Genomic DNA, 21,713 nt, shown 5'->3' with positions numbered 1-21,713 from the left:
GTACAGTGTTTTTTCTTTCACCATGACTGATTCCGGCGCCACGAACTCCTGCATTTCTCTGTCAAAGTATTTGGAATAAATTTAAAAACTATTTAATAATAATAATAATAATAATAATAATAATGATAGTAATAATAATAATAACAATAATAATAATAATGATGATGATAATTTATTTTAAAAAATGAGACAAAATTTACAAGTTCATCACTGGTATAAAAATTAAAAGTTCTTAATCAAAGTATTGAAGTACTATTTAAAATAACTACAAAAGATTGGCATACGCCTGTCGAAAAAGATACGTTTTCGATTGTTTTTTAAAACAATCTTAAGTCTCACATAATAGTATATCCTTTGGAAAAGAGTTCCAAAGAGATGGCGTGGATACCGAAAACGTACGAACGTGAATTATAATCTGGTATTTCCAATTTCGCATCGGTTGAGGATCTTTCACTGATAGGCCTTTTCCCTTCCCTTCTTAAAACATTTATAGCGCTAAAAGTTTTGATCGCTTTTTCTGTGCATTTTTCTGTAGGGAGCTGATTCGTTGCTTCAATTCTTTTACCCGCTATTGGTTTGCCCACGCCATCTCATGATTCTCCTGAAAATAAGTAACTTGATCACAAGAGTACAATTACTTTTCCTCGGGCTCTTTAACTTACGTTTTCCATAGTAATATCAGTCATAAAAGCGGAAGGCCGCTCATATTTCTGTGTGTTTATCGACGCAATAAACCCACTTGGGATGTTGGGAGAACACGAGAAAAGTTTGTAATTAAATCACTCGCCTAGCGGCTCGTAAATTGCAAGCTTTTCTCGCGTTCTCACAGTTTTCTCACGTTCTCACAGTTTTCTCACGTTCTCTCAACATCCCCTCGTGGCTTATTTCGCCGATCTGAGTCTATAGATATGTATAGCGGTATATTGCTTGACTAATCTTGAATGTAAGTGAATTTACGTTTCTCATATCTTTATGATTGGTTAGGCAGGTGGGATGCTAAAGTGGCTGCCTGTTTGGCTCACTGAATGGCCTTGCTTGCTTGGTTGATCGATGGGTGGACCGATTCAGTGATGGATTTATTGTTCGATTATATTGATCAAGCAAGCACGAAAAATAGAAAAACAGTAGTGGGAGAGTATTAGAGTTTGAGGTATTGTGAGGTTGCATATTTTTATGGGCTTCTCGTTCACCTAAATTGTAACAAACACTCAATGCATTAGTTGCATAACTCGACCTTACCTATAAACATGTCCACTAACAAATACCACAAAAAAAAACAACAACAACAACAAAAAAACCAATATAGTTCCAGACTTGGTAAAAGATTTGTTTTATTTCACTTTCATAACATACGTTCTTTACAATTACATTAATTATTTGGAAACAAAGTGAACTAACGCCTTGAGAAAAACAACAGTATACTGTAACAAGTTGAAATCTAACAAATTAAATTAGTACAGTTATAGTTGAACCTGGTTGACAATATCTGTGTCATTAGCATGCGCATGCACATAGTTTGTAATGAATCGAAACAAAAATCAGTTCTAAATATTGAACGGTCATAGTACTATTACCTCTGACAAGGAATTTGAGCCCGATGTACTGAATACTTTTGTACGCCGTGTTTTTTTGTTTTTTTGTTTTTTTTGTATGAATTCATTGGCGCTTTTGCCACCCAAAAAATTTTGCAATTCTTGAAAGACAATTTTGAATGTTACACCCAAAGAGCTAGAAATTTCATCAGGTACTAAGTTTCAGTAGCTCGTTAACCATTTGTAGTCAATTCATATCTAACATGGCTCCTTCTGTACGCAAAACCGTATGCTAATGAGCTGAATTGAAAACAATGCAGACAGTAAGGAGATGAATACGAGATAGGCTTAGTTCTTAACCAAGCCTTTCCTTAGTGTTCAGGGTCAGCAGCACAAGGCATCTCCAATTCTCTCCACTGTTCATCAGATAAATCTGTTGGATACAGTTAACAAATACAAGAACTCTGTAAAAGAATTCACAGTAACCCGGCAGCAGTTATTTGGCAGTCCGTAAACAAACAATAGAGCAAAGAACCTTTAGTAGGACGTAGTGCTAAAGGATAGTTAATAAAGATGGTGAATTTTAAGCTCGGTAATGAAATATGACGGTGAATTAATCAACATGACACGCTCGGGTCATGTTGATTAATTCACCTTCACATTTCATTACCGAGCTTAAAATTCACCATCTTTATTAACTTATCACTGCTCACGATGACTTCGATAGCGTTGATCCTAGCAGTATGCAGGACACCTGTCATATATGAACTCAGTTTAATGACCTTGCTCTCCATGAGTTCTCGTGGCCCAGTGGGTGGGGCGCCCGCCCGGTGTTCGGGAGGTCATGGGTTTGATTCCTGTCGGGGACTCAGAATTTTTCTTTGTCCCACGCTCGTGTCATGTTGATTAATTCACCTTAACACATATTGCTAAAGTTTTTCAGTACATAACATTTCATATGATTCCAGCAAAAGAAAATAATGTGATTATCATATTCTTTTGAATACGGTTATGAAACATTTGCAGAAAGGTCAATCTTTGTTATGGTTGCAACAATTCATAACACTGATATCCCAAGAGTTCGAGATTACTAAAAACCATTTTATAAACGTATGGAAATGGACGGTGCTCTGCCCCGTTGGGAACCACCGTAAATGGAAAAGCAGTTTGTATATAAGTTATTATTTTTAGAAGAAACGGATACAATCCAATGATAATTTACTCATTTTATTACAAGCATAGTTAATAATTGCAGTGAATCCCTGTAGGATCATGAAGGAGGGAAATAATGTTCGGAGTTACGAAGCGAAACTATGTTGTATATATGTTCTTACCATCCAGCACTTTGAAGGCAATGGCAAAATCCTGAATTTCTGCTGTTGAGAGAGATGTCAGATCCAGCACGTTTGAATCCAATTCGCAAGGAAGGTAGACACTTATCAGGAAAGCACAGTCTTCAAATGTCATCGTTTTGTCAAGCGTCAACTTTTTTTCGTCAGTCATCAATGCTTTTTCAAACTATACAAAAAACAGTCGATGTTTAACTGATCGTCTTCACAGAAAGGAATGATCTCTGAATACTTTTATAATTATCGATTTCTAAGAAACAATTGCTGTGAGAGCCAAAACGAAAAGTTGTTGATCAAGCACATTTGACAGATAAACATGTGGGTTCGTTTTGTCAGTGAGAATCAGATTATGCATTATAACACTGTGTCCAGATCGATTGACAAACAGAGCGACTGACCGACCAAAATAAATCCTTTAGTTATCTTGTCTGTGTATAGCACAAAGCTAGGCAAGCGTGGAAGAGCAATTAAACATTAGAAACAAATACAGTTCAACCCCTATTAAACGGCCACCCTCGGGGAAATGAATAGCGGCCGCCGGGTTGGCCGTTTAATAGAGATAAAAACAATAGAAAAGCCCTCATCGGGGCTTTGATTACTGGCCGCCTAATAGGGGTGGCCATTTAATAGGTGGCCGCTTGATAGGGCTTCTACTGTAATTTACATTAAACAAAACTTAGTTCAAAACACAACTGGAGCTGGAGGAAGCAGACCATTTGACTATTTACAGGTAGGAGTTGAACTCGTGTCTACCGCGACTCTCAGATTTTTCAGGTCTAGCGCCCAAACAGGCTCGGCAACGCGGCGACCGACAACCAGACAGACAGATAAACATAGACAGAGGGAGCTGACTGCTAAAACTGGCCACCATTCAGGGCACTGACAGGAGAGGGAGCTGATTAGTTGCATGAAAGGCTTTAAATTTGCTTCTTTTTCAGTTTCTTGGTTTTTGAATTCAACTAATTTGATTCACTTACCCAGTGCAGGTACTTGCTGACGCGGGCTTTACGCCGTGCTGTAGTCTTCTCAGGTAACAGCACCACTCTAGTTATATTGTCCAGTATGTCTATATCTTTGGCTGTGAAATAGTCTGGTTGATAAAAGAATATAAAATTCACAGTACCTTATCCTCGGACGGACAGTGATTGCCACCCCTCCCCTCCCCAGAGGATTTTCAGAATTCTGAAAAGAGGATTTCGTCTATAATGCAGGAACGTTCAGCAGCTGTTTATTTATCCCTTGGCAAGATTTTGAATTTTGTTGACTGTCCTTCCACGTCACTTGACATTGGAATGGCAACCAAAATTTGGCATACACCTCAGGCCAAGTTTCGGCCTTTTTGACAGAATTGCTCGTTTCTTCCGTTTAATTTCTTGCAGAATTAGCACCTTTTTACATTGTTATTGTTTCTGGTTAATTTCCCATCAATTCACGTTAATTTTTCTAACTTTCTGAGAAGACTGTGAAATCCAAGAAAACTAATATAATGACCTCATGACCATTGAAACATAGACCATCTTGTACAGCGGACCAAGGACAATCTTATGAACGTAAAACAATGTAGATAAGTCCAAATGGAACTTAAACATCTTCTCCCTTGCACCATTGGAAGAGAACATTTCTGTAAATATATTAGTATTCTATGATTACATGTCTGTTAAATTTACCTTGTAAATCTGTCTGGTCTGTAGTTTCTACCAGAATGTCGTCATACTCAGGATCTTCCTCACTGCATGTGGCATCCAAGTCCCTGCGCTGAGTTACAACTTTCCCGACATACTGTCCTTTGCTGATTTCCAGTCGATTAGTTTCTGTATTGTAATCAACGCGGCAGCACTTGAAGAGGAAGGGTGCTTGTGAGTTCCTCGCCGCCGCATCTGGAGGAAAATAGGTATCCGTAGCATGTATCCTCAGAGCTGAGTTCCTGTTTACGTTGAGGAACTGCAGTGACGGCGGAAGATTTCTCACTTCGGCTGCCATTTCTCTCTGTAAATCAAATAAATGACAAGTCTTTTCTACAAAAATTATCCAATTTCTCTCCCACTTAAAACTGCGCGATTTAAAGTAAGACTATTTTGAATGTATATTTACTGTTAATTACAACGTCAAACTAGACTCAAAAGAAAAAATACCGATGAGGAAACAGTCAGGCATATTTTGATAAAGGCTTATTGAAATCAGGTCCTGTACGTTTTATAATGACTTCCCGTTTTAATTTTTTTTTTATTTTTAATTTGTAATGACGTTAGCAAATATTCCTTTTTTTATAAAGATAAAATTCGGTTTTTACCTGATGCATTCTTTCCCCTTTCAGTTCAAATTTTTCGCTGTAAATAACAGACGTTATGAGGAGCAATTTATCACATTCTGCAAAAGACTTCATTTTGTTGGCATCCAGCTCTGCATTTGCCAGTATCCCACGTAGATCTGGATCGTCAATGTACTTTTGGCTCAATTTTCCGAGTGTTAGGACGCCTTGGTTGTCACATAACTTAATAGTTCCTCCTGCAAATCCTGCGACATCCACGTCAAACTCATCGTTCCTGGGTTTCAGAAAAAAAAACGAATGGGTAATTGAGCTATAATGCTGCAATTTTATGACCATCTCCCTCGAATCCCTCATCCTTTGCGAGATTTTAAGAATGTTTTAACTATAAACCCGAGGCTGAGATTTTTAAAAGAATACAATTCTGTATGTTAAAAATTTACAAATACAATGCAATTATGTGCTTTTAACTAAAGCGAATAAAATTCTTCCTTTCCGGCTCTAAACGGCAAAACTAGCCAAAAGAAAAAAACAGAAGAAACAAAACAAACAAACAAACAAACAAACAAACAAAACAGCACTAGCCGTATGTTCGATGTTGGTAACATTTTTGCAAGAAGTTATGAGCGTGATGTTAGGTTTAATGCCTGCAAGCTGGCTCCAAAATTACTTAAACACCATCCATACCCTAAACGCACTCGAAAACAGATATGTCATACGCTATAATATAAGAATATTCACAAGAATACTTTCAGCCTAAAATCGGCAGAAAAATAAGAATATTCAGCCTCTGCCGGAAAAACAATATTCTTATAAGAAAAAAAAAAAAAAAAAAAGAATGTGAGGGGGTTGAGATATACCCCTCCATTTTTCGCCCCCCTTTAAATGTATTAATTGCCAGGTTATATTTTAGACAGCTTTTAATTATTGTAACATGTTACATGATATCTCTCAAGGGAACTCCCAGGGAAAAGAATTTCTTAGACCGGATTACTTATCGTATTCTACATTGCCACCACGCACAAGATTTGCAAGTCTCCTTTCTCCATACCTCCATACCTGTCATCTTTTATTTACGTGCTTACTTAAGTGGCTTCAGTTTTATTGTGTTTGGCTTTAAGGAAAGATCTGGTCTGGATTTTTTGTACACAATTTGCAACGTTCATTAAATCATTAATCCGTCCAATGAGGACAGAAAATACAATTTTGCAAGTTGTTACTCGGCTATTGCGATAGCTTATTTTGATTAAGAGTGTTCCTAATGGTACCTGGCACCCATGTCAATCTTCTGTTTCATTGACAGCTCTTCATCTCTTATATTTGATGTGATGGATTCACAAACTGTCTCCTGTACAGCATCCTCGACATATCTCTCGAATCCTGCGAGGATTACAATTTCCGATTTTGCAAAAGGTCTTTTCCATAGTGGCCTATACTGCCTGACCACCAGTGCCAAGGGTTGTATTTTATCAGTTTCGCCGTGGAGGACTGGGAAATATTTATGACTAAAATTCTCTTGGGCAAACTTTCGAATCGCGTCTTCAATCATCTGAAAACAAAAGCAAATCGAAAAATAGTGTTGAATATCCCATTCGCCAAAGATCATGTAAACATAAACAAAATGTCATGCTGTCCTTTGATCCACTGTTGACAGAGTTAGCGATGAAACTCTTTTTTATGTATTTCGTAACAAAGTTCTGGAGATTTTTTGGTGCACTAGCCCTTCCCAGCATGAGATCAATAAAATGAAGCCGAATTATATCGCTTCTAAAATCATCATCTTGGGAGAATGCATAACCTTGCTCTTACTAACAGCAGAAGTGAAATGAAATCTTCCCCTTCCAATATTTCTAACTTTACTCTAGGAAGGTTTGTACAGTTTCATAGACTTGATGAATGCCACTCTTTTCTATTTCGTAAATAGGCATGGTGTTCGCAGATCTAATATACAACTTATTTGTTTCGATCAGATGCGATGTTTTAACCAGGGTGATGCTTGTGGGGAACTCTAATGAAATAGGAACTTGTCTTTCCCATTTAACGGTTGATCATTGTATTTAATTTAGCACACGATGAACAGATTTACAGAAAATTTCTCATTAGCAACAGCATGCTCCGGTAAACACACACAGACAATGCACTCGTAGAAAGCAAAAATGTTCATCACCGTGAGTCTGGTCACATCACGGTATGTGTGACAAGTGAAAGGCGGATGTGACAGGCAGCTCTTCTTACTTTATTTTTTCATATCAATCACAACACCAAAGGGCCTATCTGAAAAGATTACTTATTGCGTGGGGGTCCCAGTGGCATGTTAAAACAAGTAAGTCCAGTTCAATATTTGTAGTGTTGTCGTCCTCCACAAGGCTTCCCATCCCCGCTTAAATTAAAAGATGGATGGAAAACTAGAGGGTTTCAATTCCAAGTACGACGGAAAATTTTCGAAGGTTTTGTTATAGTTTGCCAGGGTATATACTTTTTCCCGACAAACCACGCTGCGTTTAGTTCAGAATTTTCCAACGTATGGTGACTTGTGTATTAGTAACGAACTAGTTGAATACCGGAAATAGGCCGAACAAATTGCTAAGAATATATCACATCACACCACAGAACGGAATTTGACTCAAATATTTTATTACCGAAGCCCTAAAATTCCTTCGACATTTCAAAATGAAAAATAATTAATATTTAAAAAAAGTAAAACGCCGTGAATAGAATATTCCAAAAATGCGCGTTCAGTTTTGAGGATTTACAAAGATGTTATTTAGGTCGGCGTTTTGGTTTATGTGAAGGAACGTTTCTTTTTTCCTTCAAAAAATTACTAAATTGTATACTACATTGAAAATGATCGGGGTTTTCTTGCACACGAAGGTTAAATCTCCATCTTATGAGCACCATCAGAGGAAGACAAATCTTAAAGGAGCTCAGTGTCACGGTTTTGCGCTTCTCAAAAAGTTTAGCTGAAATTTTTTAAGTTGCGTTTGGTTGTTTTAACTTCGTATGAATCGTATTCATCCTCGTGTTCTTTTATGGTTTATTTTTATCTCTTTAGGTCTTTTTCTATCTTTATAGAAACTACTGTTTTCAGGTTGAAATAACTGTACGTAAAACTACTGTGATTGAGCTCTAAGCTCTCTGCACTGACAACTCAATAAAAAGCCTGCTACATTATAATTAAATACATGTATAACAGGAAGATAGCTAGGAAAACCATGGAATTGTCATACCGTAAAATCGGGCACGACGTGTTGCTTGGGTTGACCTTGCTTTAACCAATTAACTCAAGATAAGTTCAGTCAGCTAAAGGCACTTCTTACTTAGCGAGGAAACGAAGCGAGTCGTCGTGTCTTCTCCAAGAATATTCTTGGTACATCCGCTATCGTTGCTTCTTTCGGTTTCTTGAAATGACGTTTGCTAGATAAGGACGTCATCATTAAAATCCAGTTCGTTGGGACTAGACTGTAATAGGCGTTCGCCGCCGTATTTAAATAGAAATCCCTAGCAATCGAAAACTACCACGAATGCTTGTGTCAATCCGTCAAGGTTTGATAGTTAAGGGAAAAAGTATTGTTGTCTTTTTCCGCTGCCGTGACATGTGTCCTTTACGAAACCAAAAGTATAAATACTTGGTATGCATTTTGGCTTGTTGTTATTATTAATTTTTTCAGTATTTCTTAAACCAAGAGAAGATAATAGCGGAGGGTCGTCGAATTAATACAGTCGACCAGGGCAAGGCTGAAGGTAACGTCCAGTTCGCGCAGCTTCGGGTATTTTTTTTAAATATGTACATAATTTTAGCAAGGTCACGACAACGCACCAGGAGAAATTGTATCATCACTTCTTGCGCCTGCGATGAAGACTAGAATACGTGCAATTGCTATTTCTGAACTCTCCAAGAGTTACGAATCACATGCTTGTATCTCCGTCAGCTATTTTGGTTTCGGAAGAAAGCGAAATAAAGAGAAAGAATTACGTGCCGAAAAAAAAAGCATTAACAGCAGAAATTAAAACTAGATAATAATTCAAACTGCAATTGTAGAATATGTAACGCGTGTCCGTAGCGCATAACGCGAGCGTGACTGCTTCAGTATCGTGAAGATCGAGACCGTGTGCTCTGGGGGGTAATGTAATTACACAATAGGACGCTATGTACATGAAGTAAACGTTGTTTTCCTCCTGTACACTTGGAGATTCCACACGATCAGCTGTGAAAGGGTAGGGGAGAGTGTGGGTCCCAGTCCCTCTTCATTTTCGTTGGAGTATCCAGCCCCCTCCCCCCGGGGGCCCTCCCATATGCAAAAGTCACCCTTCGTTTATCAGGGCATTGTAACTCGATTAAAAAGCTATTAAAAATGTCATTGAGCTGTTTTGCACTAGGGGTCGGCTCGATATAAGAGCATAAATATGTATCATAACTCTTGATTCTAATCGACCGGATTTCTCTGGTCCGCTTAATAAAGTATGTTTAAATCAATAACAATATATAAATCAGTAAGAGAATACCTTTATTTAATTGCGAATGCACCCCTTCTTTACAACTTTTTCGGAGTTTTACAGACCTATAATTGCAGCTTGATATATATTGCTGCTTGTGAAATTATTCCTAATACCTTGATAATCTAACGACATTTTTAACGACCCATGGGTCACAATTAATGCAATCGAATTTCATTAAGTAACAAAGAAGTAAGGAAGGCATTAATTAAGAAAACGTTATCCTTCAAACACCACATTTGGAATGGTTCTGTCTGTAGCCAGCTTGTTCAGTTTACTCATCCAAAGTCGTCTCCAGTTCACTCCATTGCTCATCTGGTAACTCTGTTGGGACAAAACAGTGATCTGCAAGTCATTTTCTCCTAACAATGCCACGGCCAAATCTAGTTTTGAAGCCACCACTAGTGGTTTGAACAAGCCAACCTTTCATTTTCTCCTTGAGAACCCCTGGATGGCAATAAAGGAATAAGTGTGGAGAAACTGTAACATGTCGTAAGCCAGTTGCGAATGGGACAGCGCGGCACAAATGTCAATTTTTGCCGAAAAACGTTGGTACTAAAGGCCCAAAATTTCCCCACTCCCCGCTCCGTTGTTGAAACAAGAAAGGGCTTATCTTCACAATGGGCTGGATGCATAGAACTCTTAACTGATTATCGCTTGTTTACTGAGGTAAATAACCCTTTTAAATGCATGGGGGCATCGAACCAAAAAAACAGAAACATATGTGGTGGATAAGACTAGGCTAGACAGAGATCAAGTTCATACCACTTAGCACTTTAAAGACAATTCCATATCCCTGAATGTCTTCCTTCGTGAAAGATGACAGATCAAGCTTGGTAGAATTCTTGGAGAAAGGAAGGGCGATGCTTTTTAGAAACTTGCAGTCTTCTGAAGTCAATGGCTCATCAAGCAACAGCTCCTTTTGGTCTGTGGTCAATACCCGTTCAAACTGTTGAAAAAGATGTCTTCTTTTTAGCATATAAAGGCTTGAAGAATAATTTGCTTGCCTTACAACACAGAAAAATAACCAAATGCTTCCTAATGTAGTTCTGGAAAACTATTCATAAGAAAATAATCTAGTGTTGGGCCGTTTAATTGGTGAACAATTACTTTGTGGAATGTAGTTAGCGATTTGTGTTTTCTTTGTTATAATACATGAAACCCTCTAACATCTTCCAACTTCACTTACCCATTGTAGATATTTGTTAACTCGCGCTTTACGTCGTTCTAAAGTCCTTTCCGCAAGCAGCACTTCTTTTTTGATAATGTCCAGTTTAACAATATCTTCGGCTGCCAAAGAATCTAGTCAATAAGATAAAAAACACTTGTGAAAAACAACATTAAACATAAATCACTGTAAACAGTCCCTACTTTTTTTTTCCTAAAAAGCAATGAACATTTGGAAGAGAGGATGAACGATAAGAGAAATAATCCTCCATATAGGTCCTAGCCTCAATAAAAATCCCAAGGCAATCTGTTTCAAGTTATTTCTACACACGGCACCCTTTCCTTACACGAAAATGTTACCAGTTGCGACGTGTAAATATTTTTGTGGAGGATGAAAATACCAGTAAAGATGCTCGGGTTGTCCACGCGGGCAATTGCTTTTTACAGGATTGACTATTTCTAGACCATCCTGGAGTTTCTTATCTAAGATGTGATCTGATTATTCTTCATGCTCTCTTCCCATTAGCAACGAGTTCGGCAAAGTAAGGCGAGAGCAAGAACAGAGGTAATGTGTAGCTATTTTTGAGGAGTATGAAAATACCTGTAAAGCCTACAAAGCAGTTGCCTTCGCTCTTAGCTTACTCTATCAAAACTTTCAAAAAGGAATTACCCTCAGAAGTTTACTGAGCCCATTTATTGAGAAAATGAGAAAAAACTGTCATTAAAGTCAGAAGGCAGCTTTTTAATCTAAGTTTCTATGGCAATTATACATATGTTACTATGACCTGACAAATCGCCATCTTCATCCGTTTAATTAAAGTGAAACCATCTTTATTTCTTTACATCTACATGATCGGCACTTTCAGGATTCTTTTAACAATCAGCAATTTTGTCCTTACACTGTACTTTTGAAATATCATTACATTTCGGAAATTCAAGTTCAGATATGCATGCTTATATTGAAAATCAGTCTAGTCTTCCTCCTTGTTACTTTAAGGGTATCAACAACGACAATACAATTGTACGTCGTTCATTGACAAAGAATCTAAAAGAAAAAAAAAATTGAATTAGTTCTACGAGTTAGGCCACATTTCCTTTAATCGGGGAAGGCTGCCAAAGTCTCCATTTCGCTCCACTGTTAATCAGGTGACTCTGTTGGATACACTTGAAAAACATGAGTAACTCTTTAGAGTTCCCTGGAACCGGGACAGGAGCTAATTTTTTCCTAAAATATCACAAGCTAGTCTGACGATGAAGAAGTAGAAACAGGGAGTTCAATTAAGCAACCGTGAGGACGACGCCGATGATCAAGCTATTGGAAAATGAATTTATATTTAAACTACGAATCTCGTGAGAACTTAGAGTTATCCAATTTGTCTGTTACTATCGGATCTCAAAACTGCATGTACTAGACAGCGTTAAACTGGAAAAATAAACTGTTTGAAAAGTTAGCAGTCTTAACTCAAGTTCTCCAGGCTCACACAGCCAGTCTACTGCTCAGTAAACCCTTTGTATAAATAATTAGTGAATTTTCCGTTGTCGTGGCGAGTCGAGATAGTTTGTTAATGTTATGACAAGCATATACCCAATATAGTGAATATAGTGGATGCGCGCATGGTCACAAGGGAGGCATAAAATGTAAGGGATTGCGTAACAGCGGAAGAGATATTATATATTTGTTCTTACCATCAAGCACTTTAAAGACAATTGCAAAATCCTGAATTTCTGCTGTTGAGAGAGATGTCAGATCCACCTCAGTTGAACCCTCTTCGCAAGGAAGGTAGACACTTTCCAGGAAAGCACAATCTTTCAATGTCATTGGCTCGTCAAGGGCCAAGAATTTATCGTCAGTCATCAGTGCTTCTTCAAACTGTGGAAAAAAAATTAGTCGTCTATAAATCTTTATGGAAAGAAATTGAGTGCCATTATAATTGACGAGTACTGAGAAACAATTCCTATGAAAGTCAGATCGATAAGCACATTAGAGATAGCCAAGTGAGCTCGTTTTGTTAGGGAGAATCATTACGTTACGGCCATGCATGAAAATAAAGGGTGATTGTGATTGCACTGTGTCGAGCACAGATCAGAAGATAGACGAAAGACGGACAAACAAACACATGGCGGATCGACAGTTAGACAGACAGATCAAAATACCGATTGACAAACAGACCGATTGACCCACTGAAGGACCGAACTGGAGTCTAACGCAATCTCCGCATTTCAGGGACAACACCCTAACTAGACTAACTACTCGTCCACGCAGCGACTGACAACCAGACACACAAACAAACATGCAGTCAGAAAAATAAAGACACACCAACCAAAAGACAGAACGAACTATTCTAGAAAACCCAAATTGACTGCTGTTCGGGCCACTAACAGGAGAAGGCGCTGATTAGTTGCATGAAACTTACCCAATGTAGATACTTGCTGACGCGAGCTTTACGCTGTGTTGTGGTCTTCTCCATTAACAGCACTACTTTAGTTATATTGTTCAGTTTCTCTATATCTTTGGCTGTGAGACAGTCTGGTTGATTAAAGAATAGAAAACTTACAGTATCTCGACCCTCGTACGAGCAATGGGACAGCCCCCTCCCTCCTAGAGGTTATGTTTTTCTGAACCCTGAAAAGAAGATTTACCCTGTCATGCTGAGACTTTCAGTAGCTGTTCGTTCAATGTTTGACAAGTTTTAGGCGTGTCAACTATTGTTCTGGGTCAATTGGCATTGCCATAGCAACCGAGTTTTGAAATGCACATCAAGCCAAATCTCGTCATTTTTGATAGAAGTCTTCGTTTTTTGTATTGTTCTTTTTTTGTTTCTTTGTTTGCTTGTTTATTTCGCTTGCTTAAGTTGCGTTGCCATAAAAATGAAATAAATTGCATAATATAAATTCTTCATTAAATTTTCTGACGTTCTGAGAACACAGTGAAATACAATAATGAGGATTCAAGATAGCTTAATGACGTCATGTGTATACCAACAAAACTATATTATACTCACGCGAATGCAAAACAATTTAGATATGTCTTGTTTCAACGAAAATTAGGGGAGGGGTTCTATCGACAGCCTTCCCTTGTACCACTGCGGGGCTGTGAGTTTACGCATGCTTCAGTAACCACATTAAACTTTGAGGCCAAATGCAAAGCGCAAGGAAAGTATCATTAATATCCTTATCAAGCATCAGCGAAAGCATCCACAAAGAAAAATGCAAAACGAAGTTTGGAAGACCATTTCTTTTATCACGTTATTCATTTGTCCACGATTCAATAGGAAAACCATTTGCTGCAAAAAGGCTCGTTTTCGAGCTGATGGACGAGATATAAGATCTATAAAATTAACTGATAACTGAAAAATTTGCTGAGATTTGAACTGGTACCCGAGATATTGCCGAAAACTTATAAGTAATAACTGCGACTGATCCGTCACAGCCATCCAGATGGATAAAAGAACTAGTGGGGTTTTTTCTGTTGTTGTTGTTGTTTTTTTTGTTTTTTTGTTTTTCATAGAAACGACATTGATAATTAGAGATTATGACTTAAAGAAGTTTTTTTGTGTGTGTGTGTGTGCTACGCAATATTAACGATAGAGCCAACCTTTCTATAAACATATCTTGATTGGAGGAGGACGTTTCAGTAAATATCACTATAATGTTTTTACGTACGTATCTGTTACATTTACCTGGTAAATCTGTCTGATCTGTAGTTTCTACCAGAGTGTCGTCACACTCGGCGTCCTCCTCACTGAATGGAGCATCCACTGCTCTGTGATGAGTTACAACTTTCCCGACATATTCTCCTTTGAAGATTTCCAGTCGATTAGTTTCTTTATTGTAATCAACACGGCAGCACTTGAAGAGAAAGGGCGCTTCTGTGTTCCTTGCCGCTGCATCTGGACGAATGTGCGTGTCCATGGCTCCCTCAGTCTGTAAATAAAATAAATGAAAACACCTTTTCTTTTAAAATCTCTACCGTTTTTGGATGGACGGAAGTCTTTTTTCCTTGGAATTTGGAAATAAAGTTGGCTTTGATGGGACGACATTGTTTAACGGCATCAACTTCAGATGATCGGATTGAAATTTCTCAAGAGAAAATAATTCCATCATATCCTTTTCCCAGTCGAGATAGTACCTGATAAATCAGAGATAAAATTGGGTGTTTACCTGATGCATTCTTTTCCCTTTCAGTTCAAACTTTTCGCTGTAAATAATAGAAGTAATGAGAAGCAATATATCACTTTCTGCAAAAGACTTCATTTTGCTGGCATCCAGCTCTGCATTTGCAAGTATCCCACGAAGATCCGGATCGTCGATGTATTTATAGCTCAAGTTTCCGAGTGCCAGGACTCCCTTCTCATCATCCAACTGGATATTTCCTCCTGCATATTTGGCCAATGCAATGCCAAACTCGTCGCCCCTGGGCTCGAAAAAACGAGAATGTGCACTTGAACTTTAATGATACGATTCGAATCTCGCATTCCTTTCTTTTTTCCGAGAGAAAGGAGAAGGGGGGGTTAAAATGTACCACTCCAGTTCTCCTCAGCTCTACGATTCGCCGGTGCGCTGCACCGGTATCGCAGAGGTCATGGGTTCGAATCCCGTTCAGGATTGACGATATCACTAATGTCCAGTGAGGACAGAAATTACCATTTTTGATTATATAAACACCAGTGAAATACCAGGATTTTTCCTTTTACTAAAAAATCATATCTTCATCGCGCGCAGTGAAGATACTATTTTTATCCTTCACACTGTGAAGATATCATTCCTTTTTGATAACATTTTTCTTTTGTCCCTTTAACTACACTTAAATTTGTTGATGTATGATCGAAACATCTTTGGATATTCTTCGGTCGTCTTCGACAATCTTCGGGAAATGTTCGCAAATGTTCGGAACATGTTCGCAAGTGTACGTCTGGCCTTCGGAACAATTTTGGAAAATCTCCGGAAATCTTCGAAAAGTGGTCAGAAATCTTCGGAAAATCGTCAAAAACGTTGTCATTAGTATGTTTATATAATAAACAGAATATTACATGCCCGCTTGTGGATACGAATTTTATCTTCTCGTGTTCAACTTAATATCTCACTCGTGAGATATCGAGTTGAGCACTCGAAGATAAAATTCGTATCCACAAGCGGGCATGTAATATCATCTATGTAAATTGTTAATACCCCCCTATATATGTGGGAGGCGCGGTGGCCTCATGGTTAGTGAGCTCGACTTCAGATCGAGTGGTCTTTGCCGGGAACATTGTGTTGTGTTCTTGGGCAAGACGCTTTACTCACAGTGCCTCTCTCCACCCAGGTGTAGATATGCGTACCACCGTCGAACTTAATGCTGGGGGTAACCCTGCGATGGACTAGCATCCCATCCAGCGGGGAGTAGAAATTACTCCTAGTCGTTTCATGTTACAAAAACCGGGATGAGCTCCTGCCTGGTGGGCCACTTGGCTCGCATGCAGACTTTACCTACCTACCTACCTATTCTTCATCTTCGATGATATGGATTCACAAACTGCCTTCTGTGCACCGTTCTCGACATATCTGTCGAATCCGTCAAGGATTACAATTTCTGATTTTGCAAAGGGTCTTTTGAATATTGAACGGTGTTTCTTGACCACCAGTGCCAAGGGTTGTATTTTATCACTCTCGCCTAGGAGGACTGGAAAGTATTTATGACTGAAATTCTCCCGGGCAAACTTTCTAATCGCCTCTTCAATCATCTGAAACGAAATGCAAATCGCTAAATAATCTTGAAACTAACATTCACCGCAGACCATTTTAACTGAAAAAGACTGTGTTATTTAATTTATTGCTTGCAAAGTTGGTTATATTAAAGTCATTAATATTTATTTCAATTCGTAACAAAGTTGTGGTGATTTTTTTGTTGTACTGAGACCCTAGGATTTAATGACTGCCTCCACGTCCCGCCCATAGAAACGGCGAAAACAATGGTAATTAAATGGGTAATGCTATAAAAACGCTCGCTTGTGTTCCCACAGCGATTCTCGTTCTCCCAAACTTCTGCTCGTGTTTGGATAAAACCAAGGAAATCTTTTCTGCTTTGTGAATGTTTCTCGATGTTTGTAGATCTCATACACAACTTGTTCATTTGTTTCAAAAAGATGTAATGTTATACCCCAGCAGTACAGAGTACAAAATACAGTGGAGAACAGAGATGTTTTTGAAAATTTAGTCATACTCCGCCAGTTTATGCTCTTTTCCCGACCAACTACACAGCATGCGTTGCAGTATATGGTTCCTTGTACATTCGTATCGCTATAGTTGAGCTAATTGCTAAAATACTTCTAAAATACTTCTAAAATAAGTCACATCACGCCAGAACAACAAACTACATTTGGCATTTTATGACGGAAGCCTTAAAATTCCTTTGTCCATCCAAAATGCAAAAAAAATATAACGTTTCAATACTGGCAAAAAGCCTATAAGCGAATTCCAAAGTTCCGGCGCATGTTTGGTTTTGAGAATTAGATGAAATATAATGAAATATTTAGCCCTATATTGCACTGGAAATTGAAATAAAAAACATCTTTCGGGGCTTTCTTGGTTATCAAGTCGAGATCGCCCCTCGATGGCAGCTCTAGGTGTATTGTCAAAAAAACCCGCTTTCATAACATTATCTACATGTCTGATGCAGTAGGATGGTTAAGAACACCAAGAGATTGTGTAAGAAATCATACCGTGAAATTGGGGCAAAGAACTGCTTGAGTTGAACTTCTTTTGACCGGTTTACTCAAGATAAGGTTAGACAACTAATTTACTCCTTGCTTACCAACATAATGAAGCGAACCGTTTTCTAGCTCTAGAAATATATTCCTGTTCCCACATCCAGTATACGAGATCTTTCATTTTTGAAATGACGCATGCTAGTGTAAGGAAGGAAAGGAAAAACCAGCTCGCTTGGACGAGACTGAAATAGACTTCGGCCACGACATTTAAATACAAAGCCTTAGAAATCAGCTTTTGTCAGCAAAATCAACCATGACATCATTCAAGAGAAAAGGGAGTTTCGTTTTTCGCGGTCTGACATAGTGCCCTTTACGAAACCAAAAATACACATTCTTGGACTGTGAGTAAATTAAAACAATCGGAGTTAATGCTCAACTTGCAAACTTTAACTTGCGCAGCTATTATCTATTTTTTGAGACTATGGTTGCTATTTTAGTAATGTTACGATCGCTGATCAAAAAATTATATTACTATGTGAATATCTGCTCCTGAAATGAAAAATAGAATATGTACAATTGTCATTTTTGGATTTGCAGCAAAATACAAGAACGTCACACGTCAAAGATATGCAAATCTTAACGAATTACATGATATTTTTTAAAAGACGTTTAAAAAAAAAGAATAACGTGCCAGAAAATATCAGAATTTTAACATCGACATAACGTAAAGTACTATTCTTGGGGGAAGGGTAGGGAAGGGGAATTGTGAAGTGAAGTGAAGTGAAAGACTTTATTTAATGAGGGTGACCCGTGACAGTAACTTAAGTTACTGATAAACTTGGGGCCCTCAGCTTAAAATAATTAGAATGCTAAAAATATATTATTTACAATAAAATGCTAACATACGATATTATTTACAATAAAATACTTAATTAAGTTACTATTAAAAATGGCTACAAATAATAAACTGGACTTACAATTTCAAACATACTACGAATAATAAGAGTTAAAAAATTCCATTAGTTTTCTGAGAGTTAAGAATAGTATTACATAATTTAGCCTTAAACGATTTAACGGACTTCTCTGTTTTTAAAGACCGGGGTAAACTGTTCCAATCTTTAATAGTTCTGACGGCGAAAGTGCGTCCTCCCTCAGAGGCGTTTCTGTGAGAGGGGCATAATAAATTTAAATTACAATTTCTAGTACTTCTCGAATGGACGTCAGAGTTTTTCCTTAAAGATGTGTTCATGTATTCAGGTAAAGTTCTGTTTATCCTTTTGTAGGCCAGTGCACATCGATTTATATAAGCTTCTTTGTAAAAGGGGATCCAGTTTAGCTTATTAAATAAAGTGACAGTTCGACTAGTACGTTGTGCTGCAAGAATAATACGCGCAGCCCGTTTTTGCATACGGAGAACTCTCTCGAGTACCTCTTTGTTACACGATGTCCATACTGTGCTTGCATACATGAAGAGTGGTTTGATTACTGCGTTATAGTAGATCAATTTTTGATTCTTTTTCAAGTAGCAGCTTATATGGCGTAGAAGACCAATTCGTTTTGAAAGTTTGTTACATAGTTCGTCAACATGTGCTTCGTAAGTTAGGTTCTCGTCGATTATCACTCCAAGAAGTTTATGGCTACCAACTTGTTCAATTTCTGCATTTTGCATCCTAGCTTCAAATTTTCCTGCGTCATGGGTTATACGTCTGCGCAGACGCTTTCCCGTAGCCAACAACGCTTTGGTTTTCTTGGTATTTATAAACATTTTGTTTTCACTAGCCCATTTCTCAACTTCTGTCAAGTCCTTTGTTAATGATTTGTTTAGTGCAGGAATAGCTTTCCAGTCTGAGCTTAAAGACAAGGTGGTATCGTCTGCATAGATATCCATAGTTGACTTGTGAACGTTTAGAGGCATGTCATTGACAAACAGGAGGAAGAGCACCGGTCCCAATATTGATCCTTGGGGAACGCCCTGTCTGATAGTCAGCTGTTCAGATGTGGTTTTCCCTAATGTAATAAATTGCTTTCTCTGAGACAGGTACGATTGAAACCAGGCAACAGACGGAGGGCTTGCACCGTAAATAGACAGCTTTTTTAGAAGAAGTTCGTGATTTATAACATCAAAAGCTTTACGAAAATCTTTAAATACCAGACCGGTCACTTCGTCATTGTCCATGTTTTTCAGGATGTGATCCGTAAGTCTGATTAGAGCTGTTTCTGTAGAGTGACCTGACCTGAAGGCTGATTGATACTCATATAACATGTTGTTGTCATGTAAAAACTTAAGAAGACAGCTGGCTACGTGTTTTTCGATAATCTTCGAAAAGACAGGTAAAACTGATATCGGGCGGTAATTGTTGATATCGTTTCGTGCGCCACCCTTGTGCAATGGTGTAACTTTTGCTACTTTCCAACGGTCTGGAAAACTGTTTGTCGATATTGAAAGGTTCAGCAATTTGCATAATGGACTTGCAAACGCTGGTGCAATAATTTTGAGTACACGAATACTTATGCCATCGTGCCCAGAGGCCTTGTTACAAGCGATTTTCCCTATGGTGTCAATGATCTGCTTAGGCGTTATTGGAGGGATGTTGAAAGCCACATTATCATTCAATCGCGAAGAGACAAAATTTTTCAGCTTGGTGTCATCAAACTCTACGCCAGCGTCGTTTTCCTTGCCAATTTGATCTAGGATGTTTACGAAGTACTGATTAAGCTCATTTGCAATGGAAGCTTCGTCACTAATGATGTTGTTTCCTGTGTTTAATTCATCGATGCGAACTCGAGGTTTACTAGTCCCACTTAATGTTTTGACTGCTTGCCAAACTCCTTTTGGATTTCCTTTGTTTTCGTCGATTTTCTTGCGGAAGAAACTTCTCTTTGTTTTTTTTGATGAGACTTGTAGTTTTACCCTTTGCATGCGTATAGCGTTCCCAGTCTGCAGGCAGATTTGAAATTCGCGCCGTTTTCAACAGCTTGTCTCTTGTTTTCATAGACGACAAGATCTCTTTAGTCATCCAAGCAGGCTGGCTCGGTTTCTTGACGCGTTTAGATTTTAGTGGAATGTGCCTGTCCAAAACGTCATTTAGCATTGTTTCCATTGTAATCAAAACATCGTGTAAATCATCAAAAACAAAGGCAATGTCCCATGGGGCACATTGTAGATCATGTAATAGTTCATTTGTATTCAGATTTTTGAAGTCACGATATTCTATGGTACTGTGGGTTTGATCTCTTTGCTTTTTGGAGTATTTACGTCTAATAAAAACTGGCAAGTGGTCTGAAAGACCAATATCTGGTACAGAGATTTCAGTAACAAAACCAGGATGCGTTGTGTAGACATGGTCGAGACAACTTGAGCTCACGGGACGTGTAACTTTGTGCACGAGTTGGCTTAAATTTAGGCTTTTTAATGCCTTCGCTAATCGATGATGTTTGTAGACATATGTATCCAAGAAGTTTATATTAAAGTCTCCAAACACATACATTTCTTGGTTTCTTAAATAAGCTGTTTCAATGTTAAGCTCCAGTTTGGCATCCGTGTCCGCCGTTGAAGAAGGCGGGCGATAAACAGCTCCTGTGAGTATCGGGCGATTTGATTTATAGGGATAGACTTGTAACCAGACGGTTTCTAGATCCATTTCTTCCAGGCTTGTAATTCTTTCGACTTTTAGATTGTCAGCAACGTAGGCGAGAATTCCGCCGCCCTTCTTGGTTCCTTGCCGGTCTTTCCTGAAGAGCGTGTAGCCAGGTATTTCTAGAACGCAGTCAGGTTTGTTTGGTTTAAGAAATGTTTCGAGGAGAAAAAGCACATCGATTTCTTGACGTCTAGTGGTTAGTAATAACCTTATCTGCTCAAACTTAGTGTCTGTTAGATTGTTTACGTTCCACTGTCCTAGTCTGAGACCTTTTCCTGGTAAACATACCTTGGACAAATTGACTGTCTTGTCATTCTGGTTATCACTTGGAGTAGTCGGGCCAGGATTCGGGTTTACATCACAGGCCTTAAAAATTTCGAGCTCCAAAATACGAGGATTGAAAGTTGAAACACCATTTGTAGTATATTTCATCACAGAGTGAAAGAATTTTCGCTTGAAGTTCTTCGGTTGGAATGCTGAAACTGCCTTTAGTCCCAAAATGGCCGCGCTCGTCGGGCCTTGCTTTGTTGCCGTAACACATTGCTGCTGATATCTACCCAAATCTCCGATATAATCGCTAT

At 38.4% G+C, this 21,713-nt stretch overlaps 3 protein-coding genes across 4 annotated transcripts; all 3 read right to left on the bottom strand.

Moving 5' to 3' along the window:
- Positions 1-858: 858 nt before the first annotated feature.
- LOC145479525 (uncharacterized) lies at positions 859-8,479 on the bottom strand. Of its 2 annotated transcripts, none has more exons than XM_081457911.1 (7): positions 8,375-8,479; positions 6,416-6,696; positions 5,172-5,424; positions 4,549-4,867; positions 3,859-3,971; positions 2,867-3,050; positions 859-1,965 (listed from the first exon to the last, which is right to left on the bottom strand). In XM_081457911.1, the coding sequence occupies exons 2-7, from the start codon at positions 6,694-6,696 to the stop codon at positions 1,904-1,906; spliced, it is 1,212 nt and encodes a 403-aa protein (XP_081314037.1). In that variant the 5' UTR covers positions 8,375-8,479; the 3' UTR covers positions 859-1,903. The 2 variants fall into 2 exon arrangements, with proteins under 2 accessions (XP_081314037.1, XP_081314038.1); XM_081457912.1 differs by having other exon boundaries at positions 2,867-2,908.
- Positions 8,480-9,667: 1,188 nt separating this feature from the next.
- Positions 9,668-10,947, bottom strand: LOC145479523 (uncharacterized; the record flags this gene model as incomplete). The annotated part of the gene is made up of 3 exons (XM_081457910.1): positions 9,668-9,965; positions 10,407-10,590; positions 10,831-10,947. Coding segments are annotated over 3 exons (351 nt in total), but the record flags the coding sequence as incomplete, so codon positions are not given.
- Positions 10,948-11,845: 898 nt separating this feature from the next.
- Positions 11,846-17,639, bottom strand: LOC145479522 (uncharacterized). The gene is made up of 6 exons (XM_081457909.1): positions 17,599-17,639; positions 16,287-16,528; positions 14,970-15,222; positions 14,489-14,732; positions 13,223-13,335; positions 11,846-12,678 (listed from the first exon to the last, which is right to left on the bottom strand). Exons 1-6 carry the CDS (start codon positions 17,602-17,604, stop codon positions 12,427-12,429), a joined length of 1,110 nt encoding a protein of 369 aa, XP_081314035.1. The 5' UTR covers positions 17,605-17,639; the 3' UTR covers positions 11,846-12,426.
- Positions 17,640-21,713: the final 4,074 nt, after the last annotated feature.

This window comes from Orbicella franksi, chromosome 2, assembly GCF_964199315.1.
Source record: "Orbicella franksi chromosome 2, jaOrbFran1.1, whole genome shotgun sequence".
In the NCBI taxonomy this organism is placed as follows: domain Eukaryota; kingdom Metazoa; phylum Cnidaria; class Anthozoa; order Scleractinia; family Merulinidae; genus Orbicella; species Orbicella franksi.
The sequence above is the reverse complement of the archived record's forward strand: the minus strand, read 5'-3'. Positions and strand labels throughout refer to the sequence as shown.

Coding starts and splice junctions, on each gene's coding strand:
- LOC145479525 (XM_081457911.1), bottom strand. CDS start 6,696: ATGATTGAAGACGCGATTCGAAAGTTTGCCCAAGAGAATTTTAGTCAT. Junction 3,051..3,858: donor TCAGCAAGTACCTGCACTGG/GTAAGTGAATCA, acceptor TTTTTTGTATAG/TTTGAAAAAGCATTGATGAC. Junction 1,966..2,866: donor TGCCTTCAAAGTGCTGGATG/GTAAGAACATAT, acceptor TGTATCCAACAG/ATTTATCTGATGAACAGTGG.
- LOC145479522 (XM_081457909.1), bottom strand. Junction 15,223..16,286: donor TCATCGAAGATGAAGAATAG/GTAGGTAGGTAG, acceptor TTTCGAGCCCAG/GGGCGACGAGTTTGGCATTG. Junction 13,336..14,488: donor AGATCAGACAGATTTACCAG/GTAAATGTAACA, acceptor TTAATCAACCAG/ACTGTCTCACAGCCAAAGAT.